This window comes from Echinops telfairi, unplaced genomic scaffold (assembly GCF_000313985.2).
Source record: "Echinops telfairi isolate 266 unplaced genomic scaffold, ASM31398v2 ScPeMD7_7468;HRSCAF=8506_0, whole genome shotgun sequence".
Lineage (NCBI taxonomy): Eukaryota > Metazoa > Chordata > Mammalia > Afrosoricida > Tenrecidae > Echinops > Echinops telfairi.
In genome coordinates, this window is record NW_022111369.1 from 52,772,826 (window position 1) to 52,798,056 (window position 25,231).

The 25,231-nt window shown below is 49.2% G+C and overlaps 2 protein-coding genes across 2 annotated transcripts in view; one reads left to right on the forward strand and one right to left on the reverse strand.

Annotated features, from left to right (window-relative positions):
- The window catches only part of WDR19 (WD repeat domain 19), a 96,550-nt gene extending 83,838 nt beyond the window's left edge, over positions 1 to 12,712 (forward strand). The window contains exons 31-37 of the mRNA XM_004703165.2: positions 1,358 to 1,482; positions 3,933 to 4,014; positions 5,719 to 5,869; positions 7,809 to 7,932; positions 8,544 to 8,620; positions 8,926 to 9,053; positions 12,407 to 12,712. Of these exons, the coding sequence (XP_004703222.1) occupies positions 1,358 to 1,482; positions 3,933 to 4,014; positions 5,719 to 5,869; positions 7,809 to 7,932; positions 8,544 to 8,620; positions 8,926 to 9,037 (671 nt within the window). The 3' untranslated portion in view covers positions 9,038 to 9,053; positions 12,407 to 12,712. The remainder of the gene's footprint in view (positions 1 to 1,357; positions 1,483 to 3,932; positions 4,015 to 5,718; positions 5,870 to 7,808; positions 7,933 to 8,543; positions 8,621 to 8,925; positions 9,054 to 12,406) is intronic.
- Positions 12,713 to 13,563: 851 nt separating this feature from the next.
- RFC1 (replication factor C subunit 1) overlaps positions 13,564 to 25,231 on the reverse strand; it is an 80,241-nt gene continuing 68,573 nt past the window's right edge. The window contains exons 23-25 of the mRNA XM_045284108.1: positions 17,512 to 17,725; positions 15,961 to 16,152; positions 13,564 to 14,804 (exon numbers count right to left, since the gene is read on the reverse strand). Of these exons, the coding sequence (XP_045140043.1) occupies positions 14,718 to 14,804; positions 15,961 to 16,152; positions 17,512 to 17,725 (493 nt within the window). The 3' untranslated portion in view covers positions 13,564 to 14,717. The remainder of the gene's footprint in view (positions 14,805 to 15,960; positions 16,153 to 17,511; positions 17,726 to 25,231) is intronic.

A 25,231-nucleotide genomic window follows, 5' to 3' on the forward strand; every position in this document is an offset into this window, starting at 1 on the left:
GGAGTAATTCCGATCACAGGGGCCTCACAGGACAGAGTAGAACTGCCTCTATGGGTTTCTATGGCTGTAGATCTTTATGGGAGTCTCCTCTCTCCCCAGAGGAGCAGCTGGTGGATTTGAACCACTGACCTTGGCATCCTAAGGCATAACCCACTATGCCACCAGGGCTCCTGTAATACAGAGTGCTAAGTGCTACAAACCAGATCTGCTGGACGAGCACCGCCGTCCCTGGTTGGTACAATCCCTGAGGGCTGGCCGTGGGAGTTCACCCAGAGGCACTTGGGGAAAAGGCCTGGTGATCCGGTTCCAGACTCAGCCTCCCGACCCCTCACAGCACAGCTCCTGACACACGGGACCCTCCCACTTGGAACTGGTAAAGGAGCACAGGATGGGGAGGTGGGAGGGTGGGAGGATGGGGATGAGCTAGCAGCTGGGGGAGACGGTGCTGTGAGAGTAACCACCACGATCAGGAAGAGGGCGGTGTTGCGGGCAGGGTGCCACCGTGTTTGGCACCTTTGACTGGAGGCAAAGATGAGGTTGGAAAGGTAAACAGAGGCCGGCCCTGAAGGGCTTTGAGTCTTCTGCTCAGGAATTCGCTTTTGAGCCCTAGGTCTTTGGAGCTTTTTAGGGGGATTTTATGCAGAGATAGGACCACTAGCTTGAGGTTTTTACAAGAGGGGCTTCGGAAAATTCCCTTTGCCACAAACTTTTGGAAGCCCCTTGGGATTCTGCCTGCCGAGGAGGGAGACTGTGAACGGCTTCCAAGGTGGCTGGGTGGGAAGGGAGGCTGACAAGTCAGGAGAACCTGATGGCTTTAGGGCAGGTGGGCGCCCCGAGGAAAAGTGAACGGTCTGAGATGACACTTCATTCCCCGTGGGCTGGACGGGCCTGAGGTGCCATCGAGTCGGCTCCGACGCGTGGTCACGCTGTGCGAACAGCTCGGAATTCCATCCTCTGCACCATCTTCACAAGCGGGGCGATGTGTGAGCCCCCTGGGGCAGCCCCCGTGTCAACCCCTCCCCCGGAGGGCCTGGCTCAGTGCCCCTGAAGGACTCATCTTATGGCACGGTGTCAGACCATGGGGGGCAGGCCATCCATGACAGCAAGAAAAACTGCCAAGTTTGTAAATGGAAAAAGATGAAGTTATGCGAATCACGACCCAATGACTGGGCTTTCTGCACCTGACGGCAGCGATGGTCTCGGAAACCCACAGGGACTCGCTGTGAGTCAGCATTGACTCGATGGCAGAGAGTGGATTTCCATGACGATCACAAAATCCATGTGGAGCGTGAAGGTCCTCAGAAAGTCCTCAGGCTGTGTGCTTTGTAATGATGTCACCTGGCTTCCTTCTTCCAAGGCAACTATCGGAATGCGCACGATGTCCTCTTCAGCATGTACATAGAGCTGAAATCCCAGAAAATCAAAATCCCCTCGGAGATGGCCACCAACCTCATGATCCTGCACAGTTACATCCTAGTCAAGGTAAGGCCCCACGTGTGCCCTGCGAACACCTGCCAGGTGTGCTTGCCCTGCAAATACCTGCCAGGTGGGTCAGGCACCCACCCGGACTTCCTCCACACACCTCTACACAGGGTTAGAGAGCTTTCCTGGACCTCCAGGTTGTTACCTGAGTAAACAAAGATGCAGAACACACAATGGGTTATGCATTGGACTGCTAACCACAAGATCAGTAGTTCAAACCCACCAGCCGGTCTAGCCACTCCGTAGAAGACAAACGTGGCTTTTTTGCCTGTAAAGAGTCACAGCCTCAGGAGCCCACAGGGGGTTCTACCCTGTCCTAAAGGGTTGGCACTGACTCTGGCAGTGAGTTTGGGTTTTATCCACTTTTTGATACTGTTTTTCTTCTGGATGTAAAATTAATACACCTGCACAGAGAAAGTTTAGAGAATATAGAAAAGTATAATGCAAAATTCATTCATCCTTTAAGTTCATCACCCAGATACAACTGTCAACACTTTCCTATTATAAACTTTTATGCTTCTAAAATTACATGTGTGTACTTCTTAATATATTTTTAAGTCAGGAATTCTTAACAGAAGCAAATAGCATTAAGATATCAAGTCCTTATATGTATGTGCATATACACACACAAGGATGCTTCCAAAAGTTCATGGAGAAAAATGGAATGAAAAGACACTGGAATTTTCCCATGAACTTTGTAAAGCCCCCTCCTACGTGTATGCACACGGGAAGCCCCTGGGTTACAAATGAGATCCATTTCCAAATGTGCCTTTAAGTCATGTGTGTAGATAAGTCCGGACAGATGAATAGGGTTCTTATTTAGCCTGACTTTAGTGCAAGACTGGAGCCCTGGCAGCTGTGTTGCTGAGTGTTGGGCTGCAAAACTCAAGGTCAGAAGTTCAAACCCATTAGCTGCTCACTGAAAGGGGGCTGGTAATCCTTCTGCTCCCATAAGGATTTAGACTCAGAAACCCTCCTTGGGGACACTATGAGTCTGAATCAACTCAGTAGCAATGGGTTTATTTGTTTTTAGGGAGAGGTTTAGTGCAAGAAAAAGCTTCAAGACTTCTCAAGGCTTTAAGAGTTGCCGGTGCAGCAAGTGAAGGTGATTGTGGTGAAGAGCTGGTTGTCGATGGGGGTTGGATCAATGATTCCAACGTGAGGGCACATTTCGTAACATTAAAGGGCAAGGATAAGTTACCCACAAGTGGGACATTTATAATCCAAGGACTGCATGTGCCGACAAGGACATACATGTACGTCTATGTAAAGATACAGTTGAAACCCAAGTTCCCCCAAATTCCATTATATCAAAATGCATCTTCCCTTATTAATACTAAATTGGTTCTCAAACCAGTCGGCAAGAGCCCATTCAGCTTTTAGCATACAAAGATCGTCATGATGTGAATTACTGAAATCCTAAATCATCACCTAAGGAGCCCCAGTGGAAATACAGGCTAACATGTGGCTGTTAACTACAAGGTCATCGGCAGTTCAAACCCACCAGCTGCTCTGCAGGAGAAAGATGAGGCCGGCTATCTGCTTCCATTGCAGACAGACTTAGTCTTGGAGACCCCTGTGGGGTACTGTGAGCCTCAGACATTTAGTGGGTGTGGTTAGCTGAGCTGGGCAGTGCTGAGAGCCAGAGACTCAGCCCCTTCCCCTTCTTTCAGATTCAGGTGACATTTCTTGATTATGTTGTATGCTCAGGAAATGATATCATTATCCATTTGTTTGGGCCTGAAACCTGGGAGTTATTCCCTACTCACCAAGACTCATCACCTCTGACTCCTTGTCTGTCCACTTCTCTCCTTCCTTTGGGCCTTTGCCCACGACCTCAGCTTCTGCAAGTAGCTTTCACACCTGGCCCCTGCCAGCTACCCGCTGCATCTCTTCATCAGTGCCCCCACAGAGTCCAGCCTTACTGTGGAGCTTCAGGTCTGTCCACCAGCAGTGCCCTTTGTCTGCATGCACCAGACAGTGCTGCACGGCCTTACAGCTTCACAACACTCTCGTTCGCCCTGGTAACTCCCAAGAAGCTCGGCTTGCTCTGTTTCGTCCCCTAGTAACGGCCAGTGAGACACGCTCCACGGTATAACACTTTTCAGATGGTCTTTTTAAAAAAAACAAGCAGGGCTCCAGTAGGAAGAAAATGTTGTGAAAATGATGATGGCAGCATATGTACAAATGTGCTTGACTGGATGGATGGATGGATGGATATGAACTCTAATGGTTTTTTAAAGAACGCAAACCTAAGCAGGTAGAGTCAGAGCGAGCCGAGGGTGGTGGGCAGCAGCAGCTGGAGGAGGGATCGGTGGGAGAAAGTCCAGAAAAAGCTGTAGGGGTTTTCAGATGGCCCAGTGCTGGTCATGGATTGACTTCTTTTATATGTGAGCGGTAGGAGACGAACCCTAGTCTCTAAGAAGAGTAAAGTGTATCATCTGTTTCAGATTCATGTTAAAAATGGAGATCATATGAAAGGCGCACGTATGCTCATTCGAGTGGCCAACAACATTAGCAAATTCCCATCACGTAAGTACTATGGGGGCCTCCGTGTTTCTTCACTGTAGCCTTAGTCAGCTCGATGGGCACAAGCTTCCTTCCGGCCATGGCTGTGAGCCGCCGCGTCGGTTGATTTCTCTGACGCTCCAGCCCTGTGACCTCCCAGGAGCACTGCTTCACGAGGAGCACTGTCAGAACCCAGCATCTAGGTGCAGTCGAGGCTAGACCAATTGCAGAGGGAAGCGAGCATCCAGAAGAGGCGCGAGTCCAAACCCTGAGGAGGCCAGCCACCAGCTTCCGAGAGCCTCTCCCAGTGCCGCCACCCAGGATACCAAACTCCCCCGACCCCTTGCGAGAAGCTCAGTCTGTCTGGGAAGTTCGTTAGACACTCGGGGCCCACGGTTGCTCTTGGGATGGGTCACCTAGGTACCCGTCAAACTTCCTGACTCCCAGGAGGAAAGCGGGTGCCCAGCATACAGCACATTGTTCGTACCGACACCGCGAGCATCAGTATGAACAATGTGCTGTGTGCTGGGCACCCGCTTTGGGCACTCTGGGCACGGTGGGAAATCCCACTTGAGTCCAAGGCCAGCCAAGGGCCAGCCTCGCATACGCTCGCTAAGGATGTCCCAGCTCCTCTCTGCACATGGGACTATATTCTCTTCTTCCCTGCTTTCTCAAGGTGAGCACACGGGACAGAGACGTGAAGGAATGCTTGCTCCGAATCACTGTTCTCCACAAGCACAAGCACGGGGCATCCATTGCCTCTGAAAAAGGGTCCACGGCTCTGAAAACAAAGACCCAAACTAGGTCACTGGAACACTCTCCAGTGAAGAGATGTGGCCGCATCTGTGGCAGCACCTAGGGAATGTTTTCTGTGAAAGGCCAGATGGGAAATGTCTTAGGGTTTGTAAGCCACACAGTCCCTGTCACAGCCACCCAACCCTGCTGTGGTCGCGTGAATGACACAACAAGCACACGCGCACGCGCTCGGCTGTGCACTTGTAGAACTTTCTTTATGGGCACTGACATGAATTCCATGTCATTTTCAGATGCCCTAAAATACCATGCTTGCTCTGGTTCTGTTGTTCACCCAGTGAATGGAACACAAACCACTCTTGACTCAGGCCAGCCACAATCCTGGGCGGGATTTGGCCCGTGGGCCCTGGTTTCCCAGCCTGTCCGACGAAGGCATGCATGTGTCTACGTTTTTCAGTCTGAGAAGCTCTTTAAAGTAATTCGTGTGGCATGCTGGCCACGAGAGCAACAAGGAAAGCAGGCTCCCGGCTGCTGGCAGGGTTGGTGGAAACTGGGGTGGCCTTTCTAGAAAGCAGTGTGGTAGATAAGGTCATGTTCTTGGGACTATAATTCAACTTCGGGTTATGTGCCAAAGAAATAATTAGCTGCACGCAGAGAGGTTGGTGCGTGTAGCAGTTGGTTTGGCTCACCCTGCCAGCTTGGCAGATGCAGTGTGTCTCAGGCACGTGCAGGGCTGGTTTTCTGGAAGGCGGAACTCGGCGCCCAACCACAGGAAAGACGTTTTGCTGAGTAGTTGGCTTGAGTACGCTTCTGTTCCGTTTTGTAAGTAGTCAGGTCGTTTCTGGTTCTTTCCCACAAAAAAGCAAAGTTCAGAGCTTGATCTGGTTTCCTTCCCGAGCCAGGGACAGTGTCCAGCTGGTGTCACTGAAGGCAGGGGACATCACCGCCGTGTCTGCGCTTCTGTTTGTTCCGCAGACATCGTGCCGATCCTGACGTCGACCGTGATTGAGTGCCACCGAGCCGGCCTGAAGAACTCAGCGTTCAGCTTTGCAGCTATGCTCATGAGGCCCGAGTACCGCAACAAGATCAACGCCAAGTACAAAAAGAAGATTGAGGCAATGGTCAGGTAGGCAGCCACCACCATCTCTCTGACCTGTGCCCACATGCCCAGGGCGGGTTTCCAAATGCAGCTGCTAAAGCGCAGGCTTAAGAAAACCATGGATACAGGCTAGCGGTAGGCCGTTGACCTCAGCTACCAGCAGCCAAGAGCCCAGCGGGGGCTTCCACAGCCAAGATTGCTTTGCTCGGACAACAGGGCATTGCGGCCTGGAGCAGGGCTTCCCAGCGTTGCCCTCAGAAGCATGCAGGTCTCCTCCCCGTGGTCCCGAGCCCCCAGCCCACCTCAGGCACCACGTCCCCACACAAAGCCGAAGGAAGCAAGTGGGAAGGTCAGAAGGGCCCGGCTGCCTTCTTCAGGGATGACACCCTGCCCCGGGCTTCCGCCTCACCGGCCAGTGCTTGCTTAGCCCCATGCTGCCAGCTGCAAAGCGCACTGCAAGTAAAACCAAGATCTGCCGATGAGGAAGCAGTAAAGACTGGTGGGCCGCAAAATGACGTCGGCTGCCAAGGGAGCCATCAACTGGAAGGGCCTTCAGCTTGAGCAGCGCCCATGGGGAGTGCCCTGCCAAGCTTCATGTCGGCCCAGGGCACACAGGCACGGCCTCCCCCAGAAGCCGTTAGCAGCTCCATCAGAAAAGAAAATTATGAAAAGGAGCATCTGTGTTTACAGGAGGAAAAGTCGCATCGTGTTTTCATTCTGAACTCACACTTGTTCTGAGTGGGGAACACATTTGGGGTACTGATTGTCATCCACTAATCTATCACATTGTGCTGACAAGAGCTGTCGCTGTGATGCCGGAAGCTATGGTACTGGTGTTCAAACACCAGAAGGGTCATCCATAATGGACAGGTTTCAGTGGAGCTTCCAGACGAAGACAGAGGAGGAAGGAGGGCTTGGCAGCCTACTGAGAGAACATCAGCCAGTGCAAACCTGACGGGCAGCCGCGGAACACTGTCTGGTGTTACGCCAGAAGAGAAGTGCGCCTGGTCGGGAAGAGCTGCCTCCTCGAAGCGGAGACAGGCAGTTGACGCAGGGCCAGGAAGTGTTTTCTTCGATTGCTCACGGAGTGGCTGTGGGTCAGAACTGCTGCACAGCAGCAGCGAACAAGAACATTAGTTCTCGGGGACCCCGATGGACGTGAACCTGGACCCAGACTTCAGCCAAGGGAGGTGACCACACCAGCAGTGAGAGCACATGGGCGCAAGCACCTCGTCGTCTTTCGGTGAGCAGCGGGAATCCTCGCGGTGGCAAACTGACTGGAGCCACGTGGAACACGCTTCCCTGCTTTCTACGCAGAGAGGACGAAGAGCCTTCACACAGAATCAGTCTGATGGCCCACGCCCGCCCTCAGGGAGCATGACAAGGGGAGAGTAGGTAGCGTGTGCCCATGGCCTGGCGCCACGTGGGACCCGAGTCCGGCAGATGCGCTCGGCCTCCTTTCCCCAAGCCAGAGTGACTAACTGCTGGCCACCCAGTCCCTGGCTCGCTAGACACACTTGGCTACCTCCATTTCATTAAGTTTGAGAAAGTGACCATCAGTTCCTGAAGCATGCTAGCCAGACCTCAAGCGCTTGACAGCTGCACGTGTCCTGTGGGCTCGGAACTCCGACACGTCCAGGGGTACAGAAAATCCTTTCCAGCACCACCAACACCCTTCCTGCTGTGGTTACACAAAAGGAGAAAGGGGAGACCGCGTGCCACTCGCCCCTTTCGCAAAGCCCCCCAATGTTTTCTGCCACTTAATATGCTGTGACCTCTACCTACCCGAAGCACAGCCCACAGAACACCCACTCCTGGTTCCTCCTGGAGCCGAGCCGGGCCGTCTCTAGTGCCAGCCCAGCGATGCAGAAGTAGGGTAGCAGTGACCGATGTCCGCCCCTGCCCTTTCCCCGCTGACGTCTGTGCCGTTGCCTGAAAGAGCCTTGTGCTCGATCCCTCCTCACAGGAGACCTGACACGTCGGAGACAGAAGAGGCCACAGCCCCATGTCCGTTCTGTGAATTCATGCTCCCGGAGTGTGAACTCCTGTGCCCCGGATGTAAAAACAACATCCCATACTGCATCGCAACAGTAAGTGTCTTTCCATCAGTCTCGGAAAACCCATCTAGAACCTGTTGTTGGGTTGCTAGGTGGACGGGCCACTACAAGGTCAGCAGCCTAAACCCACAGCTGCCCTGAGGGAGGAGGCGGCGGCTTTCTGCTCCCCTAAAGGCTGACTGCCTTGGACGTCCGAGGGAGCAGTTCTAGTCTGTCCTACAGGACCGGTGAGTTAGCCTTTTTTAAAAAAAGGTCCTTAAAAAAGAACCTTTCTAAAACGGATTGTACAACTCTTTTTGATGTATGATATGTGTACATCCCAATAAAACCTGTGCAGAATAAAAGCAGATAAATAATGAGGCTATTAATTCATGACTCTAAACTTGAGTTTAAAGGAAAATAAATTCAGACCGTGAAATCTCTAATTGGGAGATTCTTCTTCATACATGGGTCTGGTCAGATCTCGCTGTGGTTCTTTTGATGCTCCCTCTCTCCCCAGTTGATCTCCCACCTGTGGAAAAGAGCAGGATTTCTGTAATTCCAAAGCCAGATAGATGTGGGGTGGAATCCAATCGTTGTGAATGAGGAAGGGTGGGAGTTCTGAAAGGAAAGACCGCTTGTACTCTCCCCGCTGCTGTTTCCAGGGCCGACATATGCTGAAAGACGACTGGACAGTGTGCCCGCACTGTGAATTCCCAGCTCTGTACTCTGAATTTAAGATGTAAGTACCATTGCACTCCATCCACAGCTCCTGAAAAAATGGACTTCCAATTCGGTTGCTTTAATTTTAAATCCCTGTATTAGTTTGAAAGATCCCTAAATGAGCTGCTTGACAGAACCTTCTCTGACCGTGGAAGCATTCTCCTTAAAGGGCCTCTTGCAGGACACTGCATATGACTAATTCTTAAAGTGCACAAGAACGCATAGCAGAGCAGAGACCGGAAGTAGTGGTTTTCCATAGTAGAGTAGCCCAAGCCAAGGGAGTGCTGTAGATTTCATGTATTCTGCCCTCCCTCATCCCCACAGGCTGTTGAACACTGAAAACACGTGTCCTATGTGTTCCGAGAGATTAAACTTTGCTCAACTGAAAAAAATCTTGAACTGTACCCAGTACCTGCAAACAGAAGTGGAGCAGTGAGTGGTGACCCGGGCAGGTAAGTGGGCCTGCCCCCTCCTGAGGTTCGGGGTCCCCTTCAGAGAGCCCACCACTTTAAATTGTGTAGCGGAGTCGACGTCCTTTATACATCAGGACTCAACCATTTGCCAACAGACCCCAGATATTCAAAACCCTGCAAGTTCCTACTCTCTCCTTGGTAACGTTCTTTGGCCAAGCTGCATCACAGAATCTAATCTAGAACATATGCCATTAGACCACAGGGACTTCAGTATAATCAGTCCATTAAAAGTGGAGGCAGTTAGTGAAAATAAGCAGTATTTCACTGGCACTAATAAAGAATGGCTGCCTTGCCCATAGCACCTCAGAATATTAGAATAAGAAATGTAGAGGGATGGGAGGGTGAGTAGCTGCCCCAACATGGAGAGCCTGTTGGAGTAAATGACAGAAACAATCGATGTGGTCACGTGGCCACACTGCAGGGGAAGCAGCCTGTCAGCCACAGCAGCTGCCCCTCTACCTTCCTGTCAGCAGTGCAGCCTGAGGGCTCCCGGCTCCTTGTCTCCTGTCCCTTCCTGGATTGCCCGTGAGACTTGGCAGCACAGCGCTGTCCACGTGTAGGACAGTGGTCTCCCAGCTTCAGTATTTCAGATGAGCTTTTAGGGTTTTCAGATGAGGCTTTATGTCAACTGGAGGAAGTTCCTAGCTTCTGATGCCAGTTTGCTGGTTAAATATGTCAACTGTTTTTTGCATTGGCCGAGAGATGATTTTTCTCCTTTGTCCTGTGAATAGGCAACTGATCTGTTAGTTTGTCTGTCTCATGGATTTCAATTCCCATAGTGCACTTCCTCCATGTCTCCCGCTTCCATCCTTTCTTCTCTCCATCCTTCCCGACTTTGCTGTGGCCGGAAATGCTGCCCTGTGGACCTCGGTGGTTGATTAGTTTAAAGAGTACCTACCTTCCTTCTTGTTCCCCGTAGGAAGCCATCTATTGTCGGGATGAAAATAGTGCGATGGGGTGAGATTTGCTTCCAACCTGAGGGTGACTTAGGGCTACAGTGATTTTTGAATGTCATGAAGTTCTCTTTTTATGTATTGCCATATTTGATTTGCTCCTATTTCCACGAGTGATATTGGTCTCTAATTTTCTCGCAAGCTGCGCCCCATCCCCCCCTCCCCTTACTCCCGAGTTTGATCGAGCTAGATCTTGGGAAGCCACCCTGCTTTTCCTTATCGGCTGCCCAGTCTTTCCTCCTGTCCTTTTATGCTGTGAAATATTTATCTGAATGTCATAAACCCTATCACTTTTCTTTACAAGGTCGTTTTATATTCACTTACATGCCCTTTCTGCGTTCTCCTGCTTCCCCGAGTCTGCTTCCACAGGTATTTCCTTTCAGCCTCTAACCGTTCCCGCAGTGTAGTGATGCTGGCCATTCTAATGTTCATTTGTGGAGAAAAACGTCCACTGGTTATGGAATGCCTGGCTGGTAGCTTTTCTCTTAAAGCATTTGTCTTCCGTCTCTATGGTCATCGCTCCCCTGCAGACGTCACCAAAGGGAGCTCACCGTCATGGTTTCTCAGCACGTTGGATACGTCACTGCGTGTTCAAGTTCCTTGATACTCCTAAGCGAAAACTTTGACAGATTCAATGCTTTTCAATTCTGAAATTCATTTCCATTTCTATGCTGAAAATGCTGTGCATTCCTTTGACCCATTTTCTGTTAACTCCTTGAGCAATTTAAAATAGCTGCTAAAGGCGTGGTTCTTTGAACATTCAGGTCATCTCAGGATCATTTCATTTCAAATGATTTTTGGCTGGACCGTGCGTGCTAGTTTCTTGTGCCATCCTCCTCCGCCCTCCCCCGCTTTCATTTATTTAGTAACGTCACACTGGACATTATGGATGAGATGTAGAAATTCCCTACTGTTTTCATGAGTTTTGCTGCGAACAAGGTGGTTATCGCCCTTCTCCTCACTAAGAATGAAAAGTTCCTGTGGAGACCCAAATGTAACCCAACGGACATCCCCTCACAGAAGGGTCACAGGGAAGGGATGAGTCAGCCAGGGTGTAGAATAGCACCAATGAAACACACAGCATTCCTCTAGTTCTTTAATGCTTCCTCCCCCCACTATCATGACCCCAGTTCTTCCTTACAAATCCACCCAGACCAGATAAGAGTTCTCGACACTTGGAATCCAAGAGAGATAAACCCCTCAGGACCAATGAGTAGTAATACTTACCGGGAGGGGGGGGGGGGGACTGATCACAATGACTGATGTACAACCTCCCCCCAAGGGGACGAACAACAGAAACATGGGTGAAGGGAGACAGCAGACGGTGTAAAATGTTAAAAGAAAAATTTTTAATTTATCAAGGATTCATGACAGTGAGGGAGGGAAGGGAAAAAAGAGCTCAAGTAGAAAAAATGTTTTGGAAATGATGGCAACCCATGTACAAATGTGCTTGATACAATGGGTGTATGGATTGTGCTAAGAGCTGTAAGAGCCCCCAATAAAATGACTTATTTTTAAAAAAAGTTCGTCCGCTTGTCTGAGTCAGTGGCAAGGCAAGGACCAGAATGCTCTTGCTGCTCTGTGCACTATCCATGCAGCATCTGTCAGACGGGCCGTTCGAGAAGAGCGGCGACTCCCCAGGAGACGGATGCCGCACAGTCCAACCACGCTCACCAGGGCAACGCCGGGGCCGCTGCTTCCGCTCCACCGGCCCTGTGCTGCCAGAGCTTGTGCCCAGGAGGAAGCATGGGCGCGGGCCCTCATTCAAAGCCCTCCCGCGTGGCACGTTTTCAGTCTGCCTATTTGCCCTCCACTGACTTTGAGAAGTTATATTTTGTGCAGAACTTATACCCATGGATCGATTCATCTGTACCTGTGCCACTGCAAATAAATGGCACCTTGCTTGCATTTTTAATAATCCTCCACAAAATCTCTCCAAACATTTCCTCTGCCACAAAAAAGCCTTACAAACCAATGTCCTAGACCAAGGAAGCATGGCTCCTCGCAGTGGCAAGTATGCACTGCCGTTTCTCAAGTCTGTAGTCAGGTGTCTTCTGAAGACAGGAGTCATGGCTAAAGCTACTGTTCACACTCTGTTTAGAACCAAAGTTAAATGAGGAAGTCTTCTTCTCTCCAGATTGCTGAGTACTTGAACATGAGGTGGTTCTCGCAAGAATTAAAAGCTCATCCTTGTCCACACAGCCAGAACGGGACACCAACACCGCTTGTGCACTTGAGCCGTTTCCCAGTTGAACATAATTGCTCCTGCTTCACATTCCAGAAATGAGGGGAGACCACACACACTGTCGTTTACTTCCCTGTACTGAACGCTAGTTGTTTCCTGGGCCCTCTCTAAACCACACGTTTTGTCCTTTCTAGGGATGTGTTCCTGAGAAACTAGCATTTTTCCTGGGAGGCTGTTTCCACCCTGAATGGATTTGGAGGTGGTCTTTCCTGGGCACCGACAAGTCAACCACGGGGACTGTACTTTCCACCTCGGAAGAGTGGCCAGCAGCCGGCGATGCTCCATCTTTCTTTACTGCACTTTGTACATTTCCTCTCCACAGTCTTTCATAGTCTGTGCTCCGCACTGTTAATAGCCGATGGTATAACTGTAAATATTTAGCTTTGAGACAACTCTTCTATTTTAAACTCTCTCCTACAAACTAAAGTGCTGTGACTAGATGTTTCTGTTGCTTTCCTGGGTCTAGAGACATAGACAATTGAGAAAGGCTGCATACTGGAACATCAGTAGTAACACACAGGCAGCACAAGCACAGCTTAGTCTGAAGGAAGTTGACACAAATCAAAGCTAGACTCAACACACTAAAAGTCATTAAAACCAGTATTTGTAAGAAATGAAAAAGGAAGCTCGGATTTGGCGCGTCGCTATACTACATGCTCCAAAAGGATCAAGTGGCAGAAATAAGAACCAGTGGCACTTAGGGTTCGTGTCAGAGGCCTGGGGCACTCACGCGTTTGATTTTCCAGTAACAGTTTAGGAAGCTGCTCAGCCACCGCACACCACAATCTGCTGCTGCTTGAGAACATGCAAAGGGTCCTGCGCACCGAGAGAGGGGAGCAATTCAACAGTTCAAGTCATCTCAAGATGATCACGTGTGATGCATGGCGCTGAATGAGTGGCTACTCCAACCCCTGCCTAGATTCACACCCAAGCTGCTCCAATACCAACTCCTTCCTACGCCCTCAGCCCTCGGGCTCATGGCCATGAAGGGAAGAGGAATCGACTAGAGCCGTGTTGTCACCTTCTCACATAACAGCACGTCGACAACTCTAAAAGGAAAGTCATCTTATACGTAGATTAAGCCAGTCTTGTGTTGAAAGCTTTTATCGTTAAAAACGAGCTCAGAATGAACCAGTAAATGGCACCCAGAGCAGCGCAGCAAACGCGGTTTGTGTATCCAAACCTAAGAGACATGGACGGTACACCTACGGCAACCGTCCTGCCGTCAAGGAAATTCTCATTACACAAGTGTTTCAAGCTGTGTTTTAAGAGATGGCTAAATTCACTAGGCAACGGCTTAGGCAGTTTTATTCCTATGATGAATTTCCATTGACATTTTCCACGCTACTAAATAAGACTTCAAATGTCTCAACAGCGTTATGCATCCTCTCCCACATAAGACCATGAATTCTTTAAAGGCCAAAAACAGTATCCTTGGTTTACGTTCCATTAGAACATATTCCACAGAGCTACTCCGATCCTTTGTTGAGAAGATTAAAAATCATTGGGGCGCCTACATTCTAGACCAGTTCCACCGTCTCAGGGCTGCTCAACCAGTAGTTATAGGAACTCCCAGGTTCTAGTAGGGTCTGTGGAATATAGCACAGGCCAGAAAAAGAACTAGAGAGACCAGTGTTCATCTGGCCCCCCACCCTCCAGCCCACCAGCAGTGCTCCTCCACTACCATGTGCTCACATGACCCCCACCTTCCACCCCCAATCTCTAGGTTATTCTTTGCTATTACTGTGGGGTGTGAGGGTGGCAGAAAGACTGGCAGCCAGTCTGACCCTTCCCAAGCCTCTGCCCTGCAGTAGAGGGAACGGAGAGAGTCCAGACTCTTCCACTGCCTGTGTGACCTCACACAGCAGTGAGTCTGGAACAGTCAGCTGCAAAGTAGTAAGACCAGCATCAGTTTACTGTACAACATGACCACCTTAGGAATGTGTACATGGACCACGTGGAACATTTTTATTCCCAATTTATACCCTGCAAGATCGTTGGCAATGTACAAAGAATACCCAGTTCTAAGTGGTGAATGTTTCGCGTTATGATTTATTTACATATTTTCACCACATAGCAACCTTTTTAAAAAAAAAAAAAGGAAGAAGTATTGGGTACTATGAAGGCTACCAGTATAAAATTTTAAGCCTACAAAGTACCGCTGTCCCAAGGCAGGTTGTTGCTAACTAGGAACGCCTACCCTCGTATCCAGTTTTAATTCTACAGGGCCATTGAGGCACAGGGCAAATCCTATCAGCCTCTATGAGAGGTGCGCATTAGCCTCCTGGTGCCTGCCTTCTGGCTGCTTCGCCGCAGCATTCCCAGCGGGCCGCCGACCAATCCCGTTCCTGTCAAAACATGGTCCTGGAAAAAGCCCTGCTTTCTCTAACCAGTGAGCCAGGTCAGCAGGGTGAGTAAAAAGTGGCCGCCAGTTGTCTGGAAACCTCATTTCTTCGAGCCTTTTCCTTTTCCTTTCTTGGCCACCTTATCCTTTTCTGGTCGTGAAGGCTTGGACGCAGGCTTGGTCTTTTTCTGTTGGGGGAAGAACCAGGCACGCACATTACTCCCTGGCTGTGCTTGTGAGTGAGCGAGACACGCGGCGGCGCAGACAGGTGCTATCTTTACCTCACCATCATCGAGCCACATTGTGGACTACAGATGGGTGGGGGGGGCGGTTTAGGTTACTTTCAACCAATGGCTGTGTATCTTGGCTAGTTGTAGCCATTAGAAGATAGCAGTACCCCAAAATCAGTAAGTAAAAGAAGGAATGACTACAAAGTTAGAATCGAGAGCAAAACTATGCTTTCCCCATGGAACTAACTCCTTGGACTTAGAAGTATATTTAACTTCCCTACCACCCCCCCAAAAACAAACCAACCCCACTGCATCAAATCAATTCCAGTTCACACTGGCTCAGTGCAGGGGTTCCAAGACTGTCAATCTTTGTGGGTCTTGTCTTTCTCCCTTGAGTCTCTGATGGGTTTGAACAGACAACCACAGGTAAGTGTAGGAAAGACAAACGTCATAGGACATGAGTTATAGACAGGGCGATGTGTATGTGAAGAATGGCTTCCCTCCCCCACTCAAATTTCAGATCAGAGATGAAAGGGTGAGAGGAGCCCATCTATCGTGTGGGGTGAGGCCAGGGCTCCACCTGTCAGGGGACCCGCTGTGCCCACCAGAGAAAAGCAGCTGAGGAGGAGCCCTGGGACCGAGCAGGACACACACGTCATCCCTCGGCCTTGGCCATGATGCACGGTGAGCCCATCACACAGTGGGCTTTCCTCTCTCCTGACGAAGATGCTTTGCTCTGAGGAGCATCAGCAGGCATCTCAATGGTTACACCAAAAGACGAATAAGAGAGAGGTGAATGGATTCATTAAAATGTTTTTCTTGTTCATGTTGTGAAAACGTCCTATCTGTACAAAAGGATAGGCCAAATCCAAGTGGTATAGCTTCTCGTACACATATGACCATCACTTGCACAATGATCTGATTTCTGGCTGTTTATATAATAATGAAATCATTAACTTCTCCTCCCTAAACTGATGAACAAAAGAAACGATTTTCAACTTACTCTGCTCCCTACCACACAAATACTAGTATTCAGAACCCAACTTAAGCGCAGGAAAAGGCATCCTATTTTGAAGCGCGCCTTGCAGCTTCTGCTTGTAGCCTGAAACACTACCTTGACCATAGCATCGGTCCTCACGGGGTCTGCATCTTTCTCCTCAGACGGAGCTTCCTCTTCATTGAACTCCTCGCTGGATTCAGAGTCCAGGGCCGGACCTGTGCTGCGGCTAGCGGTCTTCACGGCCAGAAGGGAATAGGGGGTCAGGTGGGATTCCTTATTATACGCTCTTGTGAACGCAGCTTTGACCTACATGAGGAGCAGAGCAAATCTTTCAGACCCTGTATGTACATCAAAAGACTGAGAGACCCTCGAACCAAACCAGCCTCCTGCCATTGAACTGATCCCACTGCACGGTGACCCAGGAAGGTTTTGAAGGAGAGTGAACTGCTTCCTAGGCTTTTTCGAGGCTGTAAATCTTTTCGGACGCAGAGCGCCTCATCTCTTCTACCCTCAGAGTAACGAGTGGGATGGAGCTGCCCCAGTGTAGCCCATTGTGCTGCCTGGGCTCCCCAGAAACCCAGTACCATTCACTGCTGATTCCTAGTGACCCTCGAGGGTTTCTAAGACTGACTGACTATGGGCGCAGAAAGCCTTGTCTTTCTCCCGAGAGCCCTTGGGCGGCCCTGGACATTGCTACGTTTTATGCCTGTGTATTTGCATTTGTGTGTGTACGTTTTCTAGGAAAGGTGGTATTTTTTTTTCCAGGGTATTCTCAATAATGGTCCATGAGTCAGGAAAAAAATCCATATTTACGAACTCTAGACAGAGCCCTCCGCCCCCTCCCCTCCAAAACCAAAAAGAAATGCGGGTAGGGGGCGCTGTAAGTCATTGTTTGGTGCTGTCCACCACACTTACACAAAAGGATCAGCAACGTGAGTGAATCAACAAATGAACAAAGTTCACAACACAAAGATTTTTCACCAGCGGAATTAGTAATTACTTCAAAATACTACGAACACTTAAAAAGCCTTGACTTCAAGCTTCATAAATACTTCCAAAGCTTCTGGACTTCATTCTAGAATTAGTCTGTGATTTCTAAGAATGGCTGCCTGGTGTGAGAATCAACTGACAACCACTAGGTCTGGCCATCATTCAAGGCAAAGCCGGTCATGGAGAACACGCCTTCCAAAGGTGGCCGAATCACCAGGCACAAGAGCAAGGCATTCGATAGGAAACATCCCCTGCTGATCACTTGAGCTTGTTCATACGCAGGACAAGAAGCGCATGACATCCTTACAGGAGACTGACTGTCCAGTTAGAACCATATTGCTGCCACAGCCAACCCCTCAGCTACTTCAACCCCCGTTACACACAACTCTGCTTGCTTTACTTCCCGGGTTTGTCCTCCCCACCCCTAAGGAATATACTTCTATCTGTTCCTTGAATTTCTCTTGTTTTTACACAGCAGAAAACAGAGAGAAAAATACAAATCGAAGAGACAAATCCCCAAATCTGCCCTGCTGACTGTTCTACAGACCGCTTCTTTGGAAGCACGGGTCTGGGGAGACATGCAGACCTTTGTGAGGACTCCCAACCCTGCTGGAGTACATCTAGGAGAACCCTAGTAATTACCCAGAGAACCAGAAGGTTCTACCGTTCACTTACCTTGGGATCCAGCTTGGAGAAAGGACTGGCTTTGCCGCCCCAGCTGCTGAGGTCCATGATACTGTCGAAGTCGTCTTTGGTCAGGTAGTACGCGTCCATGAGGGCCACCACGGCCTGCACGCCGCCCGCCCCATGCGAGGCCAAGGGCTGGACAAGGGCATCCCTCATGTGCGACAGGTAGTCCAGGTTGACGGTCACCCTGCTGGAGTGCGTTCTTAGAGCAAAACAGAATGGGCTGTCAACAGCAAAACACCACAGCTCACGTCCTAGTGGGCAGTTATTCCTGGTGAGTCCCAGATGACCCAGTGAAAAGCAGGCAGGGGACGCAGAGCGACACGCACTAGAGAAGTGATTCAGGCAGCCAACACACAAGGAAAATGCTCCTGCTCCCTGATCCTTAGGGAGATTCAGGTGAAGACACTCAGCTGTCACCTGATACTGGCACCAACAGCAAAGTCAGAAAGAAAGAAAGAAAATGCTGGAGCCACCCTCAGACTGCTGGTGGGGCCGTAAAATGGTACCACCAGTGTGGAAGAGTTTGGCCCTGACGGCTTACAAAGCTGGAAATAGTAACACCGCATGATCCGGCAATCCGACTCTGGGCGGAATATGCCCTACAGAAAAGCTCCCCGCACGCAGATATGTGCAGACCCAGAATCGCTGCAGCGCTGTTCACACGGCAGAGATGGGAGCAACCGGAGTGAATGAATAAACAAATCATGGCGCGCACACCCATGACAGGAGACGACAGCACATGAAAGAACAAGAGTGAAAAAAAAAAAAAAAAAAGAAAGAACAAGAGTGGAGCAGCTCACAAGGATGAGCCTGGCAGACATCGGCTCGGTGAAAGGAGCCCATCACAAAAAGGCAGAGTAGAAAAGGCAACTACCATAAGAAGCGAAGAAAAGATTTTCACAGAACGAGGCACTCTTTGAATGTTACCAGGTGAGAGGGGACACACACACACACACACACACACACACCACCCCCCCTTCAAGTCGACGCCGACTCAAGGACCAAGATGATCGATCTTGACGGGAGCAGACAGCCTTTTTAGGTTGTTTTAATATATAACAGGTGTATTGACGTATAATTCACGGACCATACGACTCAATGGTTTAAATATATTAAAGAGAGTCATGCCATCACCACCACAATCCCTTTTAGACCCTGTTCGTCCTTGTGGTACCATGATTAGCTCCCCACTCCCCTCAAGCTCCCCTGCCCTAACGCTCAGGCACTATTACTCTAGGGACTGACTCAACAGATTTAACTATCCTGTATTTTATAATGAAAATCACACCCAAAACCCAGCAAAATAAGACACATAAAAAACCTCAATACAAGAGAAAGTAGAAAATAAAAACTAGAACAAATTAAAAATGGGTCAAAAGGGCAAGCAAATGATAATATGTTAAATTTTAACCTAACTCTATCTACAGTAATCCACTTTCCAATGCACTATCAGAGGGCAAGACCAGGCAATTCCTGGTCAGTGGTCTTGAGGGAATTCAATGGAAGCTTAATCCACATGGAGACTCTGCGAATGGATCTTGGACTCTCACTGTCATCCATAGCCTTCTGCAAACTGGGTGCTCAGCATTTAAGCTCTAATACAATCGGCTCCTCTAATCTTGGGTTTTCTTATTTACAGTCCTTGAATCACGGCCACCCTTATCTTTCTCCTGAAAAGTGGGTGAGGGTTTGAACCACCAACCCTGCAGTGAGCAGTCCACTGCCTAGCCCACAGTACACCCTACCCTCCTTAATCTCTAACTAAAGGCTATCAAAAAACCAAAGTGCCATTGCGTCAATGTCCACTCATGGTGACCCTGAGGGCAGAATAGAACCGGTCCTTAGGGTTTCCAAGACTACATTTTTACAAGAGGCAGACTGCTTCATCTTTCACCTGTGGAGCAGCTGGTGGGTCTGAGCGGCCAACCTGGCAGTTAAGAGCCCAATACTTAAACCCACCGTGTCACCACGCTCCTTCACTAGCAGGTGCACCAGAGTGGATGAAAGACAATATATTATAAGGGGGGGATCAAAACTAACCTCAGTGCCACCAAGTTGATGCCAACTCATAGCAACCCTGTAGGACAGGGTGGAACTGCCCCTGTGAGTCTGAGACCGTAACTGCTTCAGGAGTAGAAAGCTCCGTCTTTCTCCTGAGGAGCGGGCTGGTGGTTTCGAGCTGCAGACCCTGCAGATCGCAGCCCAATGCGTAGCTACGATGCCACCAGGGGGGAGGTCGGCATAAAATGATCAAGACAAAGGAAGACACGGGAAGAGCACGGGAGGCAACAAAGGTAAACACTGTAGCATGCACAACCCCGCAGTAACAGTTCTAACAACTATCTAAAGTGGTAACAGGTGTGGGAAAGTGAATCAGACTACACCTACCAATATAGCAGGCGCTATTTCTATGTATATGTGCTGTGAATACGTCCATAATCACAGCAGCACAGAGCAGGCCAAGGTATGAAAACTTCTCAGCCATAACTAAGTATATCTTAATGGCGTGAGCCTCTGAGCTGAAGGCTCAGGACCGTAGTCTTGGGATAGACAGCGAAGTCAACTGGCCTAACATAGTCCCCAAAAACGCTGTTCTCGATCCCACTGCGCCGAGCAGGCACCGGGGCTGCAGAGCTCGTGAAGGGCCATCTGGCTTGCAACTCTCCGCCTCTCCCTGTTGGAAGCAAAGGCTACAGAAAACCAAGGACCCATGGAAACAACCAGTCCATGACCCCCGAGACCAGAACTTGGTGGTGCCTGCTACCATTGCTGAGCCCTCTGAAAGGGCACACAAAAGGGAGCCCTGGGCAGAGGAGGAGAAAAATGTGAGCGCAACTCTAAATCAGAAAAAGACCCAGCTTACGTGCCTGATTGGGACTGGTAGAACAATGGCCTTCGGTCACTCTTCAATCAAACACACCAGACCAAAGGGCACCGTTTGCTGAGCGACAGAGCTCAGAAGTTAGGGAGGGAGAGCACGGAAGGGCCGTGGAAATCGGAACACAGGAAACGGTGGGAAGAGCAGGATGGGACACTGGGGGGATTGTACACAGTCACAAAACAAGGTGACTATGAATTGTTGAATGGAAAAATCAATCAGTTCTGCATACTTATACCCAAATCACAAATTTTAAAAAGCCAAAACCTACCAACAAGGAATCAGAGTTCAAGCTTACTGTACAGCAGCCAGTGCACTGCCAGGTTCTAAGGAACGTCTACTGCGTGCGTGCGTGGGAGCCGGTGCTGAGCACTCAGGGTAATGGGTAGGTGCACACCAACATGCTCAAAGGACGCTTTCTCGTTCCTGGATCCAAGACTGCAAAGCACAGCGTGGGCTCTACTTCAGCCTCCTACTCCAGCCCAGGCAAGTGTGCTCATACTTAAAGCTAGACTATTCCTCATTCCAAGTTTCCCAATATTAAAAGCACCAACTTCCGACCTCAGCTGTCCCTGTGACCTGGCAGTCTCTGATTAGAACATACCAAAGTGCTTCCCTTAAACCTCTCCAACACCGACTCTCTGGCATCTTCCACCTGGGAGTCCGGCTCTCCACAAATGCAGTCCAACTGCAGAAACCGTGCCAGCATAAGCCAAAGGTGCCCCCTCGGGCAGGGGATGGCGAAGGGAAGAGGCTCCAAGTGCTCAGAACTAGGAAGTTGTCATGCAAACAACTGTTGTACGTTCTCTCTTAAATGCCTTTACCTCTTTCGGCAAGACGACAGAAGAGCTAAACAAACAGTCTGGCCCAGGCCACCGCCCTAAACCTTTCCAACCTGGCTGCCTCCCTCTTCAAACCACCTGTGTGATTACGTAAGTAGGCCTCCAAAGCTGTCTACATCAGAACCGACATCAAAATCACAAAGGAAAGGCAAAACCCTTAAGGATTTACCCACAGGGTCCTGCTTCCGCCTCCAGGTAACAACTATGTGGATGTCCCGATCACAGAAGCCGGACAGGTCTGCTTCTCATCAGAAGTCTACGTGTTGTCTTACCTAGGACAGGAGCTCAGAAACCTCTCCCTAGTTTAACTTTGTCCCTTTCTCTAGACTTGGTCTTTCCTAATCCAGCATTTTCACAACAAGCCCACTGCTGTGAATTCACTCCACCGGGACAGAGTTGAACTCCTCTATGGGTCTTCTGAGAGTCTAAGTCCTATGGTAGCAGACTGCTTTTCTCCCATGAGGCATCAGGTGTGTCCTAACCACCAACCTTGTGGTTAACAGGCCAGTACTTAACCCGCTGTGCCACCAGGGCTCCTTAGCATTAGCAAGGTCTAAGTCCCCAAACAACAATGCCCAGAAAATCATTAAAACCATTTCTGAAAAGTATTCTCATGCCTGTTGTTACGTAACTGTTATCCTCTAATAAAATTAAAGACGGCACATCTAGATAAGCCTAAATGTCCTTAATCTCAGGACTCTAAATATGTGCACTTTTCCTAAGAATAGAGATCAAAACCTTGAGATTCTCCAAAGCATCTACGATCCCCAAATGGCTCAGAGCCAGGAATGAAATCAGACTCGCGTTTATTTAAGACAAAGGGACAGAAATTGCAACTCCATCCAGGTTAGAATGTCAACTAGGAGAGCCTTCCTTTACATAAAAAATGTGAAACTCCATCATTGGTGTTGTTGCTGACACCATCCTGGACAGGGTCACTCAAGGAACCTTTATCCAACAATTTTATGGTCTAGATGACTACGCCTCAGTTCCTACCCATGAAACGTTCAGTGTAACGGGGAAAGTAACAGACACACACAAAATGACCGCTTTGAAAGGAGGCTCCAGGACTCACCGTCTTCACAGGGAGTAGGACAAGACCAGAGCCCTATGACAGAGCTTCCAATAGCAGCCAATTAGCACAGCCTAGTCCACCAAGACAAGGCTCAACACCCTACTTTGACAAGTAGTGACTGGGTCCTAAAAGCTGATGGGTATGACAAAATAAACAATTTATAAATTATCAAGGGCTCATGAGGGAGAAGGGTGCAGGGGGGGGGGAGGGGCGGGGGAATGAGGACCTGATGCCAGGGGCTTAAGTGGAGAGCAAATGTTTTTAGGATAAGGGCAATGAATGTTCAAATATGCTTTACACAATTGATGTATGTATGGATTGTGATAAGAGTCGTATGAGCCCCTAACAAAACAATTAAAAAATTTTAAAAAGCTGATGGGTGGCCATGTAAGGTTCAACTATGTATTGGTCTCTCCTTGTCCAGAGGAAACAAGAGTAAAGAAAATTGAAGATGCACAGAAACGAGTCCAATGGATGAATGGGCAATGCAAACATCAGTTGCCACAACCTGAAGCCAGAAGAACCAGATAGTGCCAGGCACCACTACCACTTCTTCTGAATGAGATCACATTAGAAAATCCTGGATAGGGAGAAAAATGTGGAACTGAACTCTAAATCATTAAAAAAAAAATTTTTTTTAAGGGGCCAGGCTTACTAAGTCTGACAGAGACTGGTGCAACCCCCGTGATGATGGCCCTTACCCTTCAGGTCCAGAACTGAACTCTAGACCATGGCTCCATTTTTGTCCAAACAATACGTCTACAGGGGGACGAAACGTTAGAGAGGTGTCCACACCTTAGAATGAGCAACCATTTGAGATCAGAAGGGGAGCATTTACCCAAGAAGCTTAGAAAGGATAGAAGAGGAGGAAGAACGGTTAAAGACAACACAGGGAGGGAGTGGAATGAGGGCCATCGCACTGTAGGGATTGCAATCAATGACATGCAACAAAACGTATCACAAATTGTTGGACGGAAAACTGTTGTGCCCTGTAAACCTTCACCCAGTTCACATGAAGGAGTTTAAAAACCAAGGAAAGGGTAAGAGAGCAACACTACAGGGGGGGTGAATGTGGAACCTGTGCCATCAACGCACAGAGCAGTGAGGAATGGGAGTGGCCTGAAAATGGAAAAGGAACTATTTAATGATAAAATAAAGGATGCAAAAAGTAAGCAAAGGGCAACGACGAGGAACGGAACAGTGGGCTTTGGGAGCCTGAGGGGCAGTGTCAGGAGGTGCTGGCCACACTGGAAAAGCAAAGCTAGAGTGAGAACTGTGGTTGACAGAATCACGGCTTCTCTAAAGGCCAACACCTCAGCCTGATGGGCATGTATGTCACCACACAGCTTAGCTGCAGTGTCCACTGCCCTCCAGTCAATGCCGACTCTGAACAGCCCTAGGAAGGGGTTACAAGGCTTGAAAGCTTTACAGGAATGGACAGCCTCATCTTTCTCCCACCTCGTGGGTCTGAACCACTGACTTTGGTTAGTTAGCAGTCCAATGTTTACCCAGCAGCAGCACCTTCAAAGGTGCAGGGCAGCACCAGGGCTTCTTCAAAGCACAAAAAGGACTTTGCCGTGTGCTTCAGCAGAGTCCTGGGATGAGAAAATGGTCCTGGATTGATTAATGGATGAGGAACCATGAATCAGAGACATGACAATTCTTTGCTTCTAGCTTTGAAAACAGAGGCGGGGGGCCATGAGTGAGGAAGACAGAGAGGGGGAAAAAGGCAGGAACATTAATTTCCCCCCAAAAGTCTCCAGAAGGGATGCAGCCCAGCCAACGCCCGTCACCTTGCTTCAGCCCAGTGAGACCTGTGGCTGAAGGACAGGTAAGAGGCAAGAGGGACAGCCACTGGCTGTCATCATGGTACGGAAGGCAAGGCTGGCAGAAAAGACAGGCTGTACCCTAGAAAAGAGCAGCGTAGTGGAAGTAGGGCTGTACAAGAACAGAAGAGAGGTGTTCGGGTATACCCGGGGATGGAATGTTAGCATCCCTTCCAGGGGCCAGAAGGGGAAAGAAGATTGGCAGGTAGTTGCTTCAGGGTTAAAATGAAACCCTAAAGCAACATAATATTTTCCTGCATGCCCACTTCCTAAGTGTCTACATTTAAACAGTAGAGTATGTACTAAATACAAGTATTGTGAACATCCTTATGCATCAAGAGCAGTGGTTTTCAATTCTGTATGTATCTTTCCTGTTACATGCTGTACTGTATCAACTATCCCAAATAACCCATCCGTCTCCCAGGACAGGTAAAACTTAGGGGTTTTGTTGTTTTTTTTAACTAGTATGTATTTTTCCCTATAAAATTATTCAAAAGTGACATACCAGAGGGACTCCGCCCAGGAGAGTTACTTAGAGGGAAGTTCAACACTGCTGGATCACAGGAGGAGCATCATAAAGACAAGTAGACACAGACCCACAAGGTTTTGAGGGGCTGGGAGCTTTGGGCTAACCACAGGTGGGCTTTGACCTTAGCCCCGCCACTCTCGGGTGGAGGAAGGACCATTTGGGAGCAGGGGCTTAATCTCAACACAGCCACAGCTTGCCTCTGCCTGCCTCCGGGCAGGGACTAAAGTCTTGCAGCTCCACAGGCAGAGATCTGGACTCAGCTACATTGCTACTTTTGTTTCCCTCTCTTCTCTCTATCCCCACCCCTACCAGTCTCAGGGATCTTACTTTTTTTTTTTTTAATCGTTTTATTAGGGGCTCATACAACTCATCATAATCCATACATACATCAATGTGTAAAGCACATTTGTACATTCACTGCCCTCATCATTCTCAAAGCATTTGCTCTCCACTTAAGCCCCTGGTATCAGCTCCTCATATTTTCTCCTCCCTCCCACTCCCCCATGAACCCTTGATCATTTATAAATTATTATTTTGTCATATCTTGCCCTGTCC